This window comes from Salvia splendens, chromosome 21 (genome assembly GCF_004379255.2).
Source record: "Salvia splendens isolate huo1 chromosome 21, SspV2, whole genome shotgun sequence".
Taxonomy (NCBI): domain Eukaryota; kingdom Viridiplantae; phylum Streptophyta; class Magnoliopsida; order Lamiales; family Lamiaceae; genus Salvia; species Salvia splendens.
Genome location: NC_056052.1, coordinates 27,346,622 through 27,368,523, shown reverse-complemented (window position 1 = coordinate 27,368,523; position 21,902 = coordinate 27,346,622). Strand labels below are relative to the sequence as shown.

General features: G+C 36.8%; 3 protein-coding genes, 1 non-coding gene and 1 pseudogene across 6 annotated transcripts; 4 read left to right on the top strand and 1 right to left on the bottom strand.

Annotated features, from left to right (window-relative positions):
• Positions 1-307: 307 nt before the first annotated feature.
• Positions 308-2,695, top strand: LOC121785508 (homeobox protein BEL1 homolog). 3 transcript variants are annotated; one of them, XM_042183962.1, is made up of 5 exons: positions 308-615; positions 696-1,249; positions 1,312-1,679; positions 1,752-1,812; positions 1,943-2,695. In XM_042183962.1, exons 2-5 carry the CDS (start codon positions 767-769, stop codon positions 2,390-2,392), a joined length of 1,362 nt encoding a protein of 453 aa, XP_042039896.1. In that variant the 5' UTR covers positions 308-615; positions 696-766; the 3' UTR covers positions 2,393-2,695. The 3 variants fall into 3 exon arrangements, with proteins under 3 accessions (XP_042039896.1, XP_042039895.1, XP_042039893.1); XM_042183961.1 differs by having other exon boundaries at positions 309-586; XM_042183959.1 differs by having other exon boundaries at positions 309-1,249.
• Positions 2,696-5,250: 2,555 nt separating this feature from the next.
• Positions 5,251-12,710, top strand: LOC121784570 (annotated as a pseudogene).
• A 1,544-nt stretch (positions 12,711-14,254) lies between these two features.
• LOC121785614 lies at positions 14,255-14,357 on the top strand. Its single transcript, XR_006046999.1, has one exon. It is a non-coding gene; the product is annotated as a U6 spliceosomal RNA (small nuclear RNA).
• Positions 14,358-15,046: 689 nt separating this feature from the next.
• On the top strand, positions 15,047-17,063 carry LOC121784786 (probable polygalacturonase). The gene is made up of 5 exons (XM_042183021.1): positions 15,047-15,203; positions 15,276-15,720; positions 15,805-15,979; positions 16,059-16,129; positions 16,215-17,063. The coding sequence occupies exons 1-5, from the start codon at positions 15,123-15,125 to the stop codon at positions 16,937-16,939; spliced, it is 1,497 nt and encodes a 498-aa protein (XP_042038955.1). The 5' UTR covers positions 15,047-15,122; the 3' UTR covers positions 16,940-17,063.
• Positions 17,064-17,142: 79 nt separating this feature from the next.
• LOC121784787 (mitogen-activated protein kinase homolog MMK2-like) lies at positions 17,143-19,956 on the bottom strand. The gene is made up of 6 exons (XM_042183022.1): positions 19,673-19,956; positions 19,353-19,482; positions 19,125-19,262; positions 18,226-18,558; positions 17,655-17,838; positions 17,143-17,574 (listed from the first exon to the last, which is right to left on the bottom strand). Exons 1-6 carry the CDS (start codon positions 19,822-19,824, stop codon positions 17,402-17,404), a joined length of 1,110 nt encoding a protein of 369 aa, XP_042038956.1. The 5' UTR covers positions 19,825-19,956; the 3' UTR covers positions 17,143-17,401.
• Positions 19,957-21,902: the final 1,946 nt, after the last annotated feature.

Below are 21,902 nucleotides of genomic sequence, written 5' to 3'. Positions count from 1 at the left end.
GATTAGTATGAGTAGTGCTATTTGGAAGTAATGATAAGGCCATGATTATTGGCTAATTGGGTATTAATTAGAGGATTAAAGAATTGTGGTTCAAATCAATATTGTAATTGGTGGGATTGTGAAATAATTGAGGGGGCCATGGGGTGGGATATCTAGGAAACCTATTTTGTATGCATGTGGTGTAGTTATATATGTAACACTTTGCATTGACCCAATTCTTCTTTTATAGAGGTGGAAATGATCAAATAATGAATGTGGGTTGCAGGTCATGATCAAAAGCCTATTTGGTGAATTTTTTTTTGTATATATCTCGAGATAAATAGAGAAAGAGAACACATTATCTTCCTTACTAGGCTTGGTTTCATAAGTTGCAGTTTATCAATTATTAGAACAATTTTAAGAAAAAAATACAAGTAAAAGAATCCCTATTTGTTCTCTCTCTCTCTCTCCCTCTCCCACCAAATATCTATCCCTCCTTTCCTTTTTACACCATCCCCAACCTACATAACCCTAGTAATTCTCTCTCTCTCTCTCTCTCTCAAGAAAGTGATACACCAAATAAGCAATAAAGATTGAAACTTTTGAGGTTAGAGGGTCACGCACACGCAGAAAGGGGTTTGGTTGATTAAATAGTTGACACACCTTCCCTTTGATTTGTTTGTTTATTGATGGTAATTCATCTTTCCTTGATTCAGTTTTTCAGTCCAAGAATCATGATGATCCAAAAAGAAAAAAGATAGAGAAACACACACACACACACAGTTGGATGGCTGGCACAAGTGGTGAGGAGAAGTTGTTCTCCTCCGCCGCAAACCACCAAAACATCCTAGTGTTGGAGGATATGTACAGCCTGGCCGGCCTCTCAAATGAAACCATGATGATATCGCCGGACGATCCATGCGTTTTCTCATGTGAAGGAAACGAGAGGCCCAGCCAAGGCTTCTCTCTCTCCCTCAGCTCCTCCAACCCTTCCAGCATCGGCCTGCAGGCGTTTGAGCTCAGATTCGGGCCGTCGAGCTCCAGATCGGTCAATTTTGAGCAGCCATACTCACATCCTCTCAACAACTCCAAGTATCTAAGCCCCGCGCAAGAGCTTCTCTCTGAATTCTGCAATCTCGAAATCAATCAACACCAGATGAAGCCGCCGAAGAGCGACGATGAAAAGAAGTCGGCGCCGACGCCCTCCTTCTCCCTCGACCTCCTCGAGTTGCACACAAGGAAAACCAAACTCCTCCAAATGTTGGACGAGGTAACTAATTACTAATTTCATTTTTTTCATTTACATAGTAAAAATTTAAATATATGGTGCAGGTGGACAGAAGGTACAAACACTACTGCGATAAGATGAAGTGCGTGACGTCGTCGTTCGAGGCGGCAGCGGGGGGTGGAGCGGCCGCGCCATACTCGACTCTGGCGTCGAAAGCGATGTCGCGGCATTTCAGAAGCCTGAGAGATGAGATCGTGAAGGAGATAAAGGCGACGAAGAAAGGCATGGGGGAGAAGGAGGGGGTGAAGGGGGAGACTCCGCGGCTTCGGTTGCTGGATCAGATGCTGAGGCAGCAGAAGGCTCTGCAGCAGATGAGCATGATCGAGAACCATCCCTGGCGGCCCCAGCGCGGCCTCCCCGAGAGATCCGTCTCCGTCCTCCGAGCCTGGCTCTTTGAACACTTCCTCCACCCGTACGTATTTTTTAACTATTTGTTTTTTCCTTTGATTTTTATGTTGTTTGTTTGTAATTAACCTCTGTGTAGGTATCCTACTGATGTGGATAAACACATTCTAGCCCGCCAAACGGGCCTCTCCAGAAGCCAGGCAAGTCCCTTTCAACCTCCCTATTCCTATTTCTATTTAATTTATACAATCAAGGTGGTGTGATATCTATACATATGAGTATTAATTAATTCATTAATTAGAGATTACCAATATTTTGTCATTTTCGTAGGTTTCTAATTGGTTCATCAATGCTAGAGTGAGGCTATGGAAACCCATGGTGGAGGAAATGTACTTGGAAGAACTCAAAGAGAAAGACGGCGGCAGTCGGACTCCGGATCAGAAGCCGAGCCACGATCAGCTCATGCGGATGGATTCCGAGTGTCTCTCTTCTATCATCAACAACAACAACGACGATAAAGAAAAGAGCAAACTCCAAAATCATTTCGGTGCGATGGAGCTCAATTTCTCGTCGTACTCAGGCGGTGGCGGTGGTGACGGTGTTTCGCTTACGCTAGGGCTGCAGCAGCGTGGCGGAGTCGGTCTGGCGTTTTACCCTAGGGATCAAATGGAGGAGTGCCAAACGACGCCGTTTTCGCTGTTGGATGGTGAGAATCAGAGCTTCCAGTACCGGAATTTGATGGGAGCGCAGGCGCAGATGCTTCATGATTTAGCTGGTTGAAAAATTGCGGAAATGGATTGTCGGTGGATGGAGGGGAGGTTTTTTGAAGGCTGATGGTGATGGAGAAACTTATGTACATGTGGTATACTACATAAAAAAATACTGGGATAGGAAAGATTTATATGCAATTTGGTGTTAGGTATACAATTCGGATATTTCCTTTTACATATATGTATAGCTAGTGTGATTTGCACTTCTTCTCTTCCCCAACTGCAGCAATTTTTACTTTCCATCAAACCTAATTTTGTCTCATAATGAAATGGTTTATTTAAATGATTTATTATTATGATTTTAATTTTCTTATCATTCTGTTCAAATGTATGCGTAGTGAGTGCTTGCAATCATACTATTTACATAGGCCAATGACATATAGATGGGACCGGGGGTCACTTGGCCCGTAAGAACCTAAAAACCCCATTAAATTCAACTATTGAGTAGTCGCCGGTCCTAAATTGTGGAAGCTTCTCCTCAATCATTCTGAGTTAGGGTTTGCTTTCGTTCTTTATGTGTTAGTATATTATTTCATACTTTGTTGAAGTGTGCATGTACTGAGTGCATCTTGCAATCATATATTACTACTATTTACAAGGATTAATAGGCTAATGACGCATCTAAGTGGGGTCGGCCAACAAAACACAAGCCCACGAGGATCTCAAAACTCCATTAACTTTTGCTTTTGTGTTCACTTCCGTTCTTTGTCTGTCATCCATTGCCAGTGACGGTTGTCGCACCATCTTTACATTCCAAAGACCACCTTATTCACTGTGTCAGAGTAGTGAGCAAGCTCAATTCGCTCTATCAATCTTGTTTCATGTTGATGATGTTCGCAAAGCTCTTTAATAAGTGCATTGCTTCACAAGGTTCATTCTTATCCAAATTCATATGTATAAAAGTGTGCACAATGAAGAAATATCATGTCAATATGGAAAAGCTATAACAAGTCTGGTAGAATTTTGTCACTCAAAACAATAGAAGCATTAAAACCCCATCAAAACATTAAATTTAAACATTCTATTTCACTCAAAACACATCGATAGGAGAAGCTAACTGACAACTGCTTGTGTGGCTATGAGATTAATCAAGGTCCAATTTTGTTGGGGCACATAAAGATATTTCTTGTTTTATGCTACAAAGACTTAGACATATATACATAAGTCACCAAACGAAGTCTGTTAGAGCTTCAACTCAAGATTAAGACTTCCCATCAATATATCATCATCACTATCGTATTTCATGCTTTGTGGTCCTTTGCATATTAAAAGATGACAATTTTTCATTGGTCATGAAAATAATTTGGGTTGCCCTTTTGATAATCAACGAAAGTGCTCCCTATTGCTACCACTTTTTCCAAGCCAAAGTACCTCCTCCATAATCTATTTTTCTCCAAAGTTATTACACCATATGTGTATAAGGAGGTTGGGATAAAATATAAAAATAGTCAATTCTGTCCTATCATTTTAGCCATGAGACATGATAGAAAGGTAAATATATATTCGTTAAAACACTAAAACGATTTGACAAAATTGAATGTATACCCTCCTTTTAACTTAATTTCAACTTAAAAATATTACTCCTATTTTACAATATTCACATGCTTTTCATATGGTTTTCACTTCACGTTACCATCAACATATGATAATACTAATTGGTAAACTAAATATGAGAGTATGAAAAATCATTCTACTATGATAATACTATAAACTTTAATCACGTGCAAGATTTATACTACTTAACTAGCTATTACAAAATGACATAAATCAAAGAAAGGGAGGCGGTAAATGATACGAGCATATCTTCGGAAATATCCCCGATATCTTATTAATTATTTAGTATTGAATTATCATATATTTTCCATAGTTTATTAATTTAGCATATCTTTTGCTTAGGATATTATTATATTTGATTTACTAGATTTTGATAGGATATTATTGTATGTTCCTTTATCTTTTATTGTTCTTTATCTTTCTTGCAAGTTTTCTTATCAAACAACCCTAGAACGATAATTGGCTGCTCGACGGGGATTTCCTCGCGAACGAACCAATATCTTCCTCGCGATCTCTCGCAGTTATCCCTCGATACGAGTCTCCTCGTATCAGTAAAGCTCAATGTTTATAATTAGATGAGACGAGCATTAATTAGTTGTATTATATTGTTGAGTCACTGCCCCACCCATAATAAATAAATAATGGTAGTATTAATTATAGAGATAATCATGACCTTAATAATAAGTAAAAAAAATTCAACCAAAGCATTAAAATTTGAAATTAAAAGAAAACAAAATAAATGAAAAAGATATGTGAAGCGGGACAAAAAATGGAATCTCGTCATGAATAACATCTCTATTAGTACAAAATAACGCAATATGATAGTATTAGTTCATGACTCCATTATTTACATGAAAATCCCCTTTCCAACATTTTTTTATCATTCATTTACTATGTTGTATGGCAATTTGGACACTGACAAACATTTGTCCCAATTCTAGTTCTACACCCCAGCATAGGCCATATACACACATCTATTTGTTTACAATCATTTAGTATGGGAAAAAAAACTTACAGTTGAAATTAAAAAATTAGTACTAATAGAGTTTTATTATGGGCCGGGTAATGCCCACTTGAAACCCACTCACACCCACTTGCCTTGGACCAATCTTCCCCACTTCATTAATTTAGTCAAAATTATGGGCCACCACTCTAGCTAACTAAGTCAAATATTTAGAAAATATGAGGAAATATTATTATTATATTCCTAAAAATTTAAATTTTTAATAATTTTAGTCAATGGGGTTTATATAAATCACCGATACTTTAAATCCACATAATTTTACTTTTCTTTGATTGATGTAATGTAAGTAGGAGATTTTCCTATGCATGAAGTCCAAGAAAATTTCCATTCTTTTTTGGAGAATGAGAATGAAAATGAAGTAGAGTGATTTGGGCCAAATCCCAACAGATATATCTAAAATCCGGCCCGTAAAATAATATCAGACGCATTCTCTCTCTTCTCCCCTTTCTCTCTGTTGTCGATATCCGTTTCAGTTTCAGAGGTAACATAATTGCTAATTACGATAGTTTTTAATTAGGGTTTATTCAAGTTCTTAAGTTAATGGCATATTCTGTGTTTAGGGATCGGCATAATGCCAACTCAGACCCACGAATTCTAGATTTTGATGTCTGACTTTTGATTGTGGATTAGTTAACCTTGTGATCGCTGCACTTTCTATGCATTGTGGAAATTGAAGAGTTTTGGTTGTATCAGAATGGATTTTGTATCGAAATACCAGGTACCCTCAATTTAATTATTTTTTGCTAAAATTTACTGTTTTCAGCTCTGCTGCTGGGTAAAAATGGAAATTTTAATATGGTGTCATTGATTTGGGAGATTTGCAGCTATCAATTGCCACTTATGTTTGTCTACATATACTTGGTCGTGAGCTAACATGCAAACTATTCAAATGGTTTGTATGCAGGGCGTTGTTGGCCGTGTTTTCGGAAATGAAAATTTGGGCTCTAGTGAAGATAGGTAATTGATCAAGTTCAGTTGAAGTTTACAATTGTATTAATGCACCTCAATGAGCAAATTGGCGATGCTTGACTGTATTTGTATATGAACAATGGTCGATGTAGGAGAATGAGCATGTTGACTAAATTTAAATTTGAATGCACATCTTTTTGGAGCTTGTACTGCATCGACATAGAAGTGAGAGTCTGTTTTACTAAATTTAAACCAGAATGCAGTTCCTATTCTTGGTGCTTGTCGTACTGAACAATCATTGATATTTGGAGGCTTGCATGCATATGATGGAGCTTCATATCCCTCTTTTTTTTGTTGGAGTGATATTCAACCCAATTGATTTTACTGTTTAAAGTTTTAGCAAAAATTGTATGTGTATATTAGGAAATCAGAAAGTGGTCTGTTACTGGAGCCTTGTTATTTGTTATCAGTTGCACATGAATAGATACCTGGCTGCATGAAAAATGTATTTAGTTATCTCATTTGTTGAATTAACTTTTTCTGTTGCTCAGTGAAATATCTCAACTGAAGTTAAAAGAACATTGCATGTGTTCTACCTGATTAATCCTCTATATACCTATTTGATCTTTTCATATTGACTATTATTAATAACTATATCTATACTAGTAAAAACGGAGAGTTTTAGGACTATTTACAAAAATGTCATTTTGGAGGGAAACATGGCTATTGGTCAAATGACAAGGCAATAATTGTTGGACATCACCATTATCCAATAGGAAGATATCGAGAAGTTGGCTTCTCAATGAAGTTTTAAACCTCTATGGTCTAATTTATTCATATATTTAATGTGGGCTTGTTTAATTGTTTATTTCTTGCTATTGATAATAAAAATAATATTTCTTAAAAAATAAATAAAATTATATGATATATTAAAAGATTAATATTGCGATGAAATTTATTAATTTTGAAAATTTTTTATGTCTGTTCTTAAATTGATGTGTATCAGTTATGTTGAGCTCTTGCTGGATCGCATTAGCAATGGTGTCCTGGCTGACGACAAGAGGAATGCGCTGGCTGAGCTTCAGGCTGTTGTAGCTGAAAGTAATGATGCACAGTTAGCCTTTGGAGCAATGGGTCGGTTTTCTTCGTAATGAAATTGCTGCTGATTCTACTTTATGTCATTCATGAAATATGATTTCATATCTTCCATCTGCTGAATTGTTTTACAGGGTTTCCCATACTATTGAATGTCTTAAAGGAGGAGCGTGAAGATGTAGAAATGGTTTGAGGCCTTCACTGTCTTATAGTTAGAAAACTCTTTTTCATATATTTGCTTGTTCATTTGGAAGATGATGTCATTTTAGTTGCTTCTAGTTAGTAGCTTGTATCTGAGAACGTCCCTTCTCAGTTATCCCCAATGAACTTTTGTTTGTACGATGAAAATTTTCTATGAAGGTTCGTGGAGCGCTGGAAACTCTTGTGAGTGCCTTAAGTCCAATTGAATTTGGAAAAAAGTCAAAGAATGGGGTTCAACCAGCTCTAATGAACAGTGATTTGCTTCAAGAGAAGTGGAAAATATTTCACTTCTTTTGAGCTTGCTGGTACGAACTTTGCATTAATTGTCTTCAAATTCCTTGAGTTTGCCTATATGATTTGCTAATTAGTGCCTTTGCAGTCTGAGGAGGATTTCTACATTCGGTATTATACATTGCAGTTGTTGACAGCATTTCTCACAAATTCTCCAAATCGGTTTGACTAATATCATTTTCGTCTAATACTGTACATACATCCTTCTTAACAAAAACCAAGTACATATGTTTTTTATCTCCTTACAGGCTCCAAGAATCTATTCTAACAATTCCGCGTGGTATAACAAGGGTCATGGATATGCTCATGGATCGTGAGGTATCTTACTGATACTTAATGGGGTTCGATTTGTTCCCCTCTTTCCTACTGCTGTAAACCAATATTTGCACATATGTTTCCCTTTTCATTTTTCTTTTTCCTCGTTTCTAATTCTTTTTTTTTGTTTATTATTTGGTTTAGGTCATAAGAAATGAGGCATTATTACTTCTCACATACTTGACTCGGGAAGCTGAGGTGATTGTTCCCTCCAAAAGCCATTGTTAAATGCAAATCTCTTGTGTTGTATTACCTTCTTCTCATGGTTTATCATGTTCATTATCATTCAGGAAATCCAGAAAATCGTGGTCTTTGAAGGTGCTTTGGAGAAGATCTTTGGCATTATAAAAGAGGAAGGGGGCTCTGAAGGTGGTGTTATTGTACAGGTGTTTAAATTCCTAGTGTGCAATTTTATAACAATTTTCTCGTGGTTTGTTTAAATAATTTTAACACTGTATTCTTCTTGATTGATTGTTGACAATATTAGCCATCCATGTTTACTACAAAACGTACTGAATATAACCCATCTATTTTTATCTTGGTTTTGAAAAATTGAACTAATTTTTGTGCTTAGAAAAATTGACCAATGGGTTCCCCTGTGCCTACCAACAATGATTGGGCATGATAATCATGCATTCTTTCTTCTTGTGAACTAAACCTGTATCCAACTTATTAACCTTTTGCCTGTTCCTGTTAACCACAATTCAAGCAGATGATATTTTCGTCTTCTTAAATCTGATCTATTTATCTGTTTCCAACGTCTTTGTTAATTTTCCTGCATTTCGGTACTTTTGAGTTTCTTTAAATGTATGCTTTTAATTGTCATTACAAACATTATATCCTGTAGAGAGTGTTTTCTGGTCGGCTGTGCAATCAGTTTTCTAATAGTATCGTTAATCTTTCTTCTCCTTGGTGCTGTAAATAGGAACTTTTGAACAATCTTCTTCGATTTAATTCTTCAAATCAGGTTTCTACGCTCTTTTCTTTTTTCTTTTTTCTTTCTCATAATTTTGATAATTCACAATATGTTGTGGATGCTCTGAACTTCTTATAAGGTGATTGGTAAGTGGTGTAGGTATTGCTTAGGGAGACACTGGGCTTTGATCCTCTTATGTCGATTCTGCAGCTCAGAGGAAGCACCTACAAATTCACCCAGCAGAAGGTTGAACTGTATTTTTGTTTTTCTCTTAATGCAATCTTAAGTCTGTTAAATTAGAGTTTGTTTCCATGCATTGAGTGCTAACTTTTTCCCTGTGTTAATGAACTGATTGCCAGTAGACTATAAATCTACTCAGCGACACAGTCAATTTGCTTCTGCATGGTGGTCAACAGACTGATCCAGGAAAAGACTCCAATAGTTTGGCAAATAAAACAGTTTTGGATCAGGTTCGTTTTTAGCTCTTAAACTTCTCTCAGCTGTAAACTAATACTCCCTCCGTCCTAAAAGAATATGCACTTTGGGTTCAGCACTTTGGGTTTGGCACGAGTTTTAATGCAAAGTTGGTAAAGTATGAGAGAGGTAGAGAGAAAAGAGTTTCCAAAATTAGAAAGTGCATATTCTTGTGGGACGGACTAAAAATGAAAGAGTGCATATTCTTGTGGGACGGAGGGAGTAATTGTGATCTTGGTGTATTCCTTAAAAGAATTTTGGTGTCAGTACTCAGTAGAGGATAATATAACATTTCTATTGTTCTTCTCGTCATTGCAGAAAAATGTGCTGAACCATCTATTAATGCTGGGAGTTGAGAGCCAATGGGCTCCTGTTGCTGTCCGTTGTATGGTGAGAGAGCTATTCCGATCTTGTTCTTTTTGTTTAATCTCTATATTGTTATTCACTCTAATAATTATTCACCACTGTGGAGATTAATTGTACCTTTTTTTAGCTAAGAGACTTATCTTCCATTTGAGGATCACAAAATATATTTGTAATATGATTGAGCATTGATCTTATGCAAGCACTTCACTTCTAAGGCATTCAAAGGTAGTAAGTTATTACATCCAAATCGGTAATTTGAGCAAGACTACTCTAGGCCAATTTGTAAGATATTACTGTACCAAGAAATAACTCAAACAAGCAGTTTTTGTTCTCTCTGCTATTCTTTTTCCTTAATGAGCTAAGTTCAAGAAAGCTCATTATTTGAAGCTGATGTGTTTTCTCCGTATTCTCATACTGTATTAGAGATTGTATTATTTCTGGTCTATAAGTTCATGTAATTCTATCTGGTCAAGGAAGGAAGCTTTATGGAGTTTTCCAAGGTTCACCTTTTATTCTCAAATTAACAGGTACTTCAGTGTATTGGTGATCTGGTTGTCAATCATCCTCAGAACCGTGACGCTCTTGCAAATAAAGCACTTGGGGAGGAGCCTCATGTTGAGCCAGCTTTAAATTCTCTCCTTAGAGTTATTTTGCAAACTTCTAGCTCACAAGAGTTCATTGCGGCAGACTATGTTTTTAAGAGCTTTTGCGAGGTTCGTGAATTATTCTGATATTGGAGGAAACATCTCTGATTATGATCAAATAGGAAAAATGTATGCTCTACTGTTTATGAGCCTATTTGTTTTTATGCTTTTTCTGTTTTTGGCACTGAACTGTGATTCCCTATTTATTCTCTTGAGGTTCTATATTGTATCAGAAAAATCCCGATGGTCAAACTATGTTGGCTTCGACTTTGATTCCTCAACCACTCTCAATGATAAATGCAGAATTCGAGGAAGATGTAAACATGTCATTTGGAAGGTAATATATATCTTTTCAGTCTTTTTGGGAGTCCCCCCTTCAAAACATTGATTAATTGTTCTGAAAGTTCTTTTTTCTTGTAGTATGCTACTGCATAGGCTGATACTGAGTGAAAGTGATGGTGATCTTGAGGTATGTTGTGCATTTCATATGATATTCGACATGTCCAAAATCCAAATGAGCTGTTTCTAGTTCCTTTCTGGTAGAGAATGTATGATCTTTCATCTGATGTTTCATCTTCGTTAAAGAGGGAAGTATACGAATGACGAGAGGATATAGCATATTGTAAATTTTCTGTGTCCAGGTTATTTGTTGTTTTCACTTTGCGAATTTTACTGTTCTCATATTAGCTTATTTGACAAATTTGTTCAAGACGTTCCTCCTTTCTTGTGCCGGGAGTAAGTTATTTTTTCTCTTTATTTTGTGTAGACTTGCTGCAGAGCTGCTGGTGTCCTATCTCATATTCTGAAGGATAACATTCAGTGCATGGAGAGGGTAAACATTTTTTTTCTTCTTATTATTCATATTCTTGCAACTACTTTTCCAACATCGGCGGAGTTATCTTCAAATCTGAAGATTCTCTTTTAGTGTTGCATTTCTTATGGAGTTAAAACTCAAAGTCGCCCACGTACCTCTTCTCATAATATGATGTAAAAGCTGCTGCAGGTTCTTAAAATTGAACTTGAAGCGCCTACACTGACGTTGGGAGGTCCAGAGCCTTTACTGTACCGTATGATTAAGTACCTGGCACTTGCTTCTTCTATTAGTAAAGATGGAAAAGGCATCCTAACAGAGACTACGTATCTTCAGCCAATTATTTTAAAGCTACTACTTCTTTGGCTCTTCGAATGTCCAAGTGCTGTACAGTCCTTCCTTGAAGCACGCCCTCACTTCACATACTTGCTAGAGTTGATTTCTAGTGAAACTGTGACTGTATGTGTAAAGGGATTGTCTGCTGTACTCTTAGGAGTGTGCATAGTCTGTAATAAAACTGCTGACGGCGGACAGGATGCTTTTAGTATCATTGATGCTATTAGCCAAAAAGTTGGGCTTACCTCTTACCTTCTTAGGTTTGATGAAATGCAGAAGAGCCCACTTTTTACTTCTGAAAAGCCTGCTCTTTCCCATAAACCATTGACTCGGTCTATTAGTGCTAGCATGTCTTACATTGAAGAGGTCTATGACGATGAAAATGCTGATCAGAGGAATGAGGATCATCCGATCCTTCAGATGGTGATTGATCCTCAGTTTGTTGACTTTCTGAAGGGGTTAGAGGTGAAAATTAGAGAACAAATTGTAGAAATTTATAGTCGTCTGAAGAGCCAGGTAGCGGTGGTCCCGTCTTACCTAGAACAGCAGAGTGGAGAAATAGACAAGGAGTATATCTAAGGACTGAGAGACTTTGTGGAGAAGCAATGCCGTGAGATACAGGTACTTCACTTATAGCTTATCTGTATATATTGAAGAACAATGGTGCCACTCCCAGTCTTTAATGTCTAGTGTTGGCTCTTTGTTCATTTGAAAGGACCTTTTGAGTCGGAATGCTACTCTTGCTGAGGACCTCTCAAAGACTGGTGGGAGTGGTTCATCATCCCAGCTCGAACATATGATTAACAGTGGATCAGACAGAATCTTGGTTGAGACTCTCCGTAGGGATGTTCACGACGAGACTTGTCAACGGTTGGAAGCCCTCAAAGCAGAAAAGGCGAGAATTGAAGCCGAGTCTTCAGAGCACCAACACTCAGCATCTAAACTTGAATCTGATCTAAAGAGCTTGTCCGATGCATACAATAGGCATTGAACAGGCCAATTTTCAGCTAGAACGTGAAATAAAAGCATTAAAGAGTGGTGGGGCTGTAGCTGCTCCTGACATTGAGGAAATAAAGGCAGAAGCAAGGGAAGTAGCTCAAAGGGAGGGTGAGAACGAGCTGCTCGTGTGTCTTGGGCAAGAGCAGAGCAAGGTGGAGAAGCTCAGTGCAAAGCTAGCAGAGCTGGGAGAGGATGTTGATAGTTTGCTCGATGGTATCGGAGACGATGTGGGAATGCAGGGAAAAGAAGATGATGATGAACAAGAGTGAGGTGTCGATTTCTACATCTTTTTGGATTTTTACCAGTTGTCATGCTTGCACATTGCGTAGTAATTAAATGTACATTAATATTGTTGTCATATTTATCTCCATAAAATTCAATTTGTTTTCATTATGTTCGACTTTCAATATGTTTATAGTTTTGTTTCTGCCATCCATTTTTTCACTTCACTAACTTCTCCTTCCTCACAAAAGCCCACTCTTTCGAGCTCAACAGTTTCTTCTCGGAGCAACTTTGCCTAGGCTAGTCATTTCTTACACCCGAGTTCCGGTTGAGGAACATGGTGTCGTGTGTACCAGGTTACTGTTTGGTTCATGCTCAGATCTATTCCAGCACTTTTGAGAGCAACAACAACAATCCACTACCAACTTTCCCAAATAAGCAAAACACTTGCCATATTCTAGAATATGTATGTAGTTCAACTAAAGAGTGGGTTAGGGAAGAAAGTAAAGCTCGTGTGTGAAAGAACACCGATTTTTTTATTTACAACACCTAAACATAAATTCCATCTATAATATTTAGATGTGAGCATATATCATTAAGAACTATTTAACCAACTAAACTATATAGTGATAAATTGAGTCATGATGTTGGGTTCAATAATTATAATAATATTTATAAATTTATGGAGTAGAAGAATTAAATATTCGAACCCCACCTAAGAAACTGTAGCCCGTGAATGGACCAAGACGATTAGTGGAGGGAATTTGGTGAGAGGGAATATAGTCACGGGAAATAACATGTCAAGTGACACTTTTTTTTCCTTAGAATTTAATTCTATAAAGTATTTGGCCTCTTGTATTTACTTGTTTAAAAACTTATTTTACCAAATACTAATATAAATTTTCAAATACCTTATAAAATATAGTATTAAGAAGATTATAAACTGAACCACACACTTTATTTGTATGTGGATACTACTTATTTAACTTAAGCGTGAAAGAATGGTTTGAAAAGTACTACTAGTATATGTTTCCACTACATGCTAAGAGATGAGGATGCGTGTTTTCGTGAATGAATCGAGGAAGATTTTTATTTTGCGTAGCATTTTTAATAAACATAAATCATTTTTCAAGTTTTGCAATTGGCTGTCGACCATATTTATTCTTAAAATAGTTACATTGCAGATGCATTTAAAAATGTATTGCTCCTTAATATACAAACTTTAAAGCATTGATACTAGTGGTCACCTTTTCTTCCCTAATATTATTTTATTCAAAAGTGATTTGGTATTATTACATAGTTAATTAGAAAATATTGTTCTTTGTTCTGTTAAGAAAATGTCAAATTCGAATTAATCACCAAAGTGAATGGACTATGACCTGGATCTGTATATATACTCCTAGGAAATGTATTTTAAACGTAAAAGTGCATTTCCATTTATTTTTGTATAATGAAAAACTTAAGATATTATGATTTATTTTTCGAAATGTATTTTACAAAGAAGTTAATACTCATATAGTAAAAAATAGAATATAATATATGCAATAATATTATGGAAAAAGGAAACAAGAGACATATACTAAAAGATCCGATCGACAAGTTGGAATCCCTCTTTTTAAGTGGTTGAATTTAATGTGACATTACTAGTGTTGTCTGCAAACTTGCAAAAACTAACAAAAGAACCCAAAATCCCCCCCCCCCCCCCCCCCCACCCAGTCCCTTCGGGGACATTCGATAAAATTTGAACGATACAGAGAAGATTAGCATGGCCCCTGCGCAAGGATGACACGCATAAATCGAGAAATGGTCCAAAATTCCTCCAAAAAAAATAAACACTGGAAATTTAAAATTGGCACCAATTTTGGGTAGTGGAGATTTATGAGGCCATTACTTGGAGCCATCATTCATCAACCACTTAGTAAAACTGTCTATTTGTAAAATTGCATATTTTTACCTTTTTTGTGATCATATTTTTATTAGATATGTTGACCAAATAAGAGGTTTAAATGTGGAAAATAAAGTGGGGTTGTGGAACATTGAGTTTAACAAGTCCACAAGTATTGGCAATCGAATTGAATGAATTTATTGTCACGTTTCGTATTACAATACGCCTCAATTTCATGCCAGATTCTGTACATGTTTGAAGTAATGTAAACCAAATAGTTAGGTAAAATGATATTCATGCTTCTTCATTCTATAATTTACAAAAATGAAAAATGGATTTTTTCACATGCAAGTTTGTCGATTTTAGGCAATGCTTTTATAACTGAACTAAACCAACTTTTTGTTTACAGGCATAAATTCACACTTGGTTTGGACTAAAAACAGTTATACAAATGAGGAAATAATTAGAGTGTTTTTTCTCTAAAATGTGAATTGAATATTGAATTTGAGTAAAAGCTTATATGAATAGTCAAATTAGAGGAATGATGTAAAGACAAATCTTGTAACTACATACAAAATGAGTAACAAGTAAAAGTAATTAATCAAAATTAGTTTTGTTTCCATTCTACTCATATTTATTTACAGCAAGAACATCAAATTCCCCTCTCTCTCTCTCTCTAGCTAAAATAAATACAGTATATGGTCTCTCTCAATTCTCAAGCACATCCACACCCACACCCAAACACACAAAAGATGCACAGAATAGTCACAAATTTGCAGGTAAACCAACTCTCTTACTCCTTCACAATAACCTCAACATTTCTTTTCAAATACTACTACATTTCTTTGCAGGTCATTCACGTCATATTGGTTCTTGCTGCCACGTTTCCGCTGAGATCAACCGCCGGGCGGTTACACAGTCATGATAACTTCCGGTACTGCGCCATAAGCTGCCGCGCTAACGCCGCGTCCCTGACGGATTTCGGAGGAGTCGGAGATGGAACGACGTCGAATACGAAAGCTTTTCAGGCAGCCATCTCCCATCTGGGGCAGTACGCGGAATATGGCGGATCCATGCTGTTTGTTCCGCCGGGGAAGTGGCTCACCGGAAGCTTCAACCTCACCAGCCATTTCACTCTCTTCCTGCACAAAGATGCTGTTCTTCTCGCTTCTCAGGAAGAGAGTGAATGGGCTGTGATAGAGCCACTGCCATCCTACGGCCGAGGGCGAGACACCGAGGGTGGAAGGTACATCAGTCTAATCTTCGGCACAAACCTTACCGATGTTATTATAACAGGTGATCACAAATTCATACTAATACGGTTAACTTAAGGCCGTGTTTGGTAGGGTAGATAATAAGATTCAATGTTTTTTTTATCAGGGGATAACGGCACAATTGATGGTCAAGGGGAGTCATGGTGGAACAAATTTCACAAGGGAGAACTACAATACACTAGGCCTTACCTCATCGAGATCATGTATTCCGAGAATGTTCAGATATCCAACTTGACTCTCCTTAACTCGCCTTCCTGGAACGTCCATCCTATCTACAGCAGGTTGAGGTTCACTTCTTGTCTGTCTGTGTTGTTTTCCATCAGATTCTGTGCTGATTTTTTTTTGTATATATATATTCAGCAATGTGATAGTGCAAGGCCTAACAATTCTGGCACCTGTAAAATCTCCAAACACAGATGGTATCAATCCAGGTATGTAACAGAAACAAACATTGCATATGCATCAAGTAGAGCGCAGAGTACTAATTTGGTTTTGGGCTAATGAACAAACCAACAGATTCTTGCACCAACACTCGGATTGAGGACTGCTACATCGTGTCCGGGGACGACTGCATTGCGGTGAAGAGTGGCTGGGACCAGTACGGGATCGCGTTTGGGATGCCAACCAAGCAGCTGGTGATCAGAAGGCTCACTTGCATATCCCCAGACAGCGCTGTGATCGCGTTGGGGAGTGAGATGTCGGGAGGGATTGAGGACGTGAGAGCGGAGGACATCCTCGCCATCAATTCAGAGTCGGGCGTTAGGATCAAGACAGCTGTCGGGAGAGGCGGGTATGTCAAGGATATATACGTGAGAGGGATGACGATGAAAACCATGAAGTGGGCGTTCTGGATGACGGGAAACTACGGTTCTCACCCAGACAACAACTACGACCCCAACGCGTTTCCTTCGATCCAGAACATCAACTACCGCGACATGGTGGCTGAGAATGTGACCATGGCAGCTAGGCTGGAGGGAATCGCGGGTGATCCTTTCACCGGGATCTGCATATCCAATGTGACAATCGAGATGGCTAAGAAGGCGAAGAAGGTCATCTGGAACTGCACCGATGTTGAAGGGGTGTCGAGTAGTGTAGTTCCAAAGCCCTGTGATAAGCTGATGAACCAGGAATCGGGTTGCGATTTTCCCAAAGTGCCTTTACCTATAGATAATGTGGAAATACAGAGCTGTTATTACAGAAGGAAGTTTCCATTAGGTGATCATGTTCTCAAACATTTGTAATTTGAATACCCCACTAATTGCTGCTTTGTGAAGATCAGCATACCTGGATATCTACCGCATGTAGCGGCTGGTCTTGATCTTATCAGATTATATATATAAAGATCTGCAGTAATGACCTTGTTTAGTTCCAAAGCCTTTCAGTTGACAACAAATTTCAGCAAATATGCAGAGAGAGAGAGAGAATGCTTCCTTTGCCTTCCAACTTGAAAAATTCAGTTACATTGGTAGTATATAAATACAAGAGTCATCAGAATTACAATACTCGTATTTTTAGTAATACAATACATGTCTGGAGGCATAACTTACACAAGTAACCATGGAGAAGCAGAACAATTTGCCTCCACAGTCAAAATCTAGAGAGTAGAAAGCTAGTCGAAAGACGAAAGCCAGTACACCTTTTATACATACAACGCATAATTATCATAATACATAGAAACTACGCAATGTGTAAAAAGCACACAACTAACTGACTGGATCTGGATTAAAAACGAGTGATTCCCTCCAAATTAGATCCTTGACATTTTCTTCTGTTAATGATGGCTGCTCGAAATCAAAACTGAAAGGTTTGGAGCTAATTGGTTCGTCATTTATATCGTGAAGAGTGGATAGATACGGATGACAGATAGCATCATCAACTGTGTACCAGAATTTTGATGTCAGCAGATGAAAAACAAATAATTTGGACACTAAACTGGAAATGAAGGCTGTCTTTTACCAGTTATACGTTGGTCTGGATCAAAAACAAGCATCTTTGCTAGCAAATCCAGAGCCAGTGGTGACATACTTGGAAATCTTGCAGCAAAATTTTGTTTTGGGTACTGGGGCAGCTGTTTAACATATCTCCGTGCATTATCACTTCGTAGAAATTTTAGGCTTGCTTCATCGGGTGTGCCTAATAGCTTCAAAGCAAACGAGAAAAGACATGTTCGAAAATTAGAAGGTTATACCAAGGAATAAGGCTGCACTTCCCACAATCCACATCCCCATCTCCTTCATTTTCACCTTAAACTCAGGGAAAAAAAATTGCTAGCAAACATATTCAAACACATAGCTTTCACTTGGTAGTATTTTTTAATATTCAAATACGTATTTTTCCTAAGAAACTTGAAGCTACTAAGAAATTCATATTAAATGATTCAATATGAATATGAACGTTCTAAGTTTCCCTTTCCAATGTTGTTATAGATATTTGAAATTTCAAAATCGATTGTTACTATGATGCATAGTGAATCAGTGCAAGAAAGAAATTGTTTTTCCTCAAAACACATATCGCCAATTTAAAGTACCTCAGTAATGAGCCTCAGCTGATGAACATAGTCTTTTCCAGGGAATAGCGGTTCTCGTGTCATTATTTCAGCAAGAATGCAACCAACAGACCATACATCAATTGCAGCAGTGTAGTCTGAGCAATTAAGGAGCAACTCAGGTGCTCGATACCAACGAGTGACAACATATTCAGTCATAAAATCTGTTTCAGATGTCGTTCTTGCCAACCCAAAATCTCCTATTTTAAGGTCACAGTTTGCATTCAGAAATAAGTTGCTAGGCTTAAGGTCACGATGCAAGACATGTGCTGAGTGAATGTATCTCAATCCTCTTAATAGTTGATATAGAAAGTACTGCAAATATAAACACAAACTATTAGCAAAACAAATTTCACAACAATCATATTGGGCAAAATTGGAACTTTACAGGAGCAATCTTAGAGAAATCAAATTTCCTTTCTCGGGTTAGCAATTCCGGAAAATTTATTATAAAAACTGAAAGATTTTATTCAACTGAATTACTTAGCATGTTAAACAGCTCAAGATTATATTCACTCATACTGTGTTCTCAGTATGCTGCATATAGTTAAATCTTTGCGAACCGAAGAGTTTCATTTCAATGTTGATACTCATAAAGCAAATAAATTCTAAATTTCTCCTCTTTTCATCGTCTAAAACTGAAATATCGATCTGAGTCCCTCTGTTTGACATGAACACACATATCTATTACTCTACTAGAGAAACCAAAAAATCAATTAACTCAGTTTTCAAATCAACCATAGAGAAGCAATCATCTTTAAAAAAATCTCCTTTTTTCATCCTCTAAAACGAAAATATCAAGCTAACTCCCTACATTTGACACGTGAGAAACCAAGCTCAAATAAGTCAGTTTTAAATCTACCATAGAAAAGCAAGCAGACCTGACAGTGATCATCTGTTAACGCTTGATCTGACCGGATTATCTGATGCAAGTCTGTATCCATCAGTTCATAAACAATGTACACATCATTAAAAGCCTCCCTCCTTGGTGGCCTTATAATATCCTTGATAGCAATAAGCTGAATTCAATACACCGACAAAAACGAAAATTAAAAAATCAGGAAAAATCCACAAAATCAATAAATAAGTGTACATTATTATGATCTCACGTTTTCGTGATCCAAATGGCGCAAGAGCTTAATCTCCCTCAAAGACCTCTTGGCATCAATTCTGTTATCAAATGCGTTCCCAATTTTCTTAATTGCAACCTCCTCTTTAGTCTCCTTATTCACAGTCGAACTACATCAATGATCAATCCAGAAAAAAAAAGATCAATCGACGACTTTTATCCTCTCTCTAAAACCTAATCCACATGACTTCTCTCCTACAACGAACAATCAAGCTAACAAAAATGCTTAAATCTCTAAAATAACTATGAATTCATGCCAATACCAACTCATTAACACATCGAATTGACATTTTCACTAACCAGACGAGGCCGTAAGCGCCGCGGCCGAGAGGGCGAAGCGGAGGGATGTATTTACTGGACACCTCAAACAGGTTGCCGTAGAGATTGTAGCGCACGTACCTCCCGCAGTGCGTGAGCACTCCGGTGATATCAGGCTTGCTTTCTGGAGCCATGAAGAGGATGGAAGAAATTAGTGGAGAGTTTGAAGGGGATGGAGGCTGCGTGGTTGAGTAATGGAGATGAGAGTGCTTCAGATTTACTGCGTTTGAGTTTGAGTTTGAGTTCCACGAAGATGGAATGCAGTTTGAAATGTGAACATTTAATAAGGATTAATTTAAAATAGGTTAATAAATAACTCAATCCGTATTTAGTCTTTTTTTAGAATAATTCTCATTGCACTGCCAAATTTGCTATATTGTTTTTAGAAAATGTAGGATGTTATACTCTCTAATTATTCATTTGTTATTAGGGTTAAAATCACAGCCTTAAAATTAAAATTGATTGTTTGTTCTTCCACTGATTTGGAACCTGTAAACTTTTACTAAAATTAATTATTTGTGATATAACAATTCCCAGATTAGGTCACATTTAATGGATATTGTCCCACATGTCCCTATCATACTTTTAATTAATGTAGTGATCATGAGTTGATTTTAGTCTCATACAAAAATGTCTTTTTAGTCTTTCTAATAAAAAGATAAAATAGTCATAGTTCTTTTTATTAGTCAGCCAATAGATTTTGTCCAAAATAATCTTAGTTAAAAGATTTGCATGATTATTTCTTGCAATTGTTAACCTAGAAATTTTATAGTACTCCTACTATGTAACACTACTAAATTACTTTTGGGCCTTGGATCTTATTAAACCCAATGGGCCAGATCCAACTATTGTCCAGAGGAACTACAGATGCCCAAATGAAGGAATTATATTTTTATTACTGTATAATTTAATGCAGTCCATAAGTTTCCTTTTCCTAAGGATGCTTTATACCCTCATGCATTACACGTTTAATTATATATGAACTTGATAGGAATAATGATCCTAACGAGAACTGAGAGCACACATTTGCAGCAAAAATAATGAAACAAAAGTAACCGAGAGCTTAAGATTAGAAAAAGATTTTTATATCTTTAATTCTCAATGACTCGATCTATGGGGATTCTCTAGTATTTATAGAGAACCCAAAAGACTTGACTCAATTGTAAGAGAAAAAGGAATCACAAACTAAGGAAATAATTAATCAAAAATAAGGAAATAAATAAAAAAGAAATCAAAATAAGTTTATCTCTAATGGCTGACGAAATCTCGATATTTGGCGGGCCGAGAAGCGGTCCTCTTCCACTGGCAGATCCAGCTTATAACAAGGGGGTACAACTGTACCCTAAATAATTGCATACATAATGTTATGTTTAGATTCATGTTTCAATATGCATTAGTGGCGCAGTGGTTGGAGGGGTATTTTACCTACATGGAAGAGACCCGAGTTTGACTTCCCTTGAACTCAATTTTCTTTTCATTTGTATTTTGTTTTGTAGTTTTATAATTTTGTTCCCTGTTTTGTATACTTTTTAACTTATATTTATATTTTGTAGATTAAGTTATATGATTTTGTTTTCTGTTTTGTATACTTATTTTACTTAGATTCTATATTTTGTAGATTATCATTTTGTTCTCTAGATTGTCACTTATATTTAAAGATTTTAGTAAGTTTTTTTATGTTCTCTCCTTTTAGTACTATTTTGTGGTAGTTTATATATACTATAATTTAACTTATTTTATTTTATTTTATATTTTAATGTATTATTTTTCTTATGTTGTATGTTTATTTATCAAAAAATTCGTACCTCCAATTTAAAAGGTCTGGATTTGCCACTGTCCTCTTCGATCGATCCTTCTTTGTCCCTCTATTCTTGGCCCGACCTCTCACTCTTGGCTCCTTCTTCTCTTCCATCTCTGACATGTCTAGTTGCATGGGTTCATGCAGCTCTTCATCGTTGAACGGAGCATTATTAGCAAGGGTTGTATCAGAACTTCTGCAAAGCAAAATTAAGTGGCCAATCGTTTTTTTAAACACAGGAGAAGTAAGGTATATATCATACATGCATGCTACCTTCTCTACACTTCAGTATCTCCTAAATAAACTAATAGTTATTGCAAACCATCAAGAAAGGTATAAGCAAAATTACCTCCATCTATACAATAGTCATATTTTTTTTATAATGGAGTGTTTTTTTTTATTGATAAGTTTTCT

Excerpts from the sequence above, each read along its gene's own strand:
- LOC121785508 (XM_042183962.1), top strand. The coding sequence starts at position 767 with ATGGCTGGCACAAGTGGTGAGGAGAAGTTGTTCTCCTCCGCCGCAAAC. Across the intron at positions 1,250-1,311 it reads TCCTCCAAATGTTGGACGAG|GTGGACAGAAGGTACAAACA; the intron begins GTAACTAATTAC and ends TATATGGTGCAG. Across the intron at positions 1,813-1,942 it reads CGGGCCTCTCCAGAAGCCAG|GTTTCTAATTGGTTCATCAA; the intron begins GCAAGTCCCTTT and ends TCATTTTCGTAG.
- LOC121784786 (XM_042183021.1), top strand. The coding sequence starts at position 15,123 with ATGGTCTCTCTCAATTCTCAAGCACATCCACACCCACACCCAAACACA. Across the intron at positions 15,721-15,804 it reads TACCGATGTTATTATAACAG|GGGATAACGGCACAATTGAT; the intron begins GTGATCACAAAT and ends TTTTTTTATCAG. Across the intron at positions 16,130-16,214 it reads CACAGATGGTATCAATCCAG|ATTCTTGCACCAACACTCGG; the intron begins GTATGTAACAGA and ends ACAAACCAACAG.
- LOC121784787 (XM_042183022.1), bottom strand. The coding sequence starts at position 19,824 with ATGGCTCCAGAAAGCAAGCCTGATATCACCGGAGTGCTCACGCACTGC. Across the intron at positions 19,483-19,672 it reads GGCGCTTACGGCCTCGTCTG|TTCGACTGTGAATAAGGAGA; the intron begins GTTAGTGAAAAT and ends TCATTGATGTAG. Across the intron at positions 17,839-18,225 it reads AGCTGAGGCTCATTACTGAG|CTATTAGGCACACCCGATGA; the intron begins GTACTTTAAATT and ends TTTGCTTTGAAG.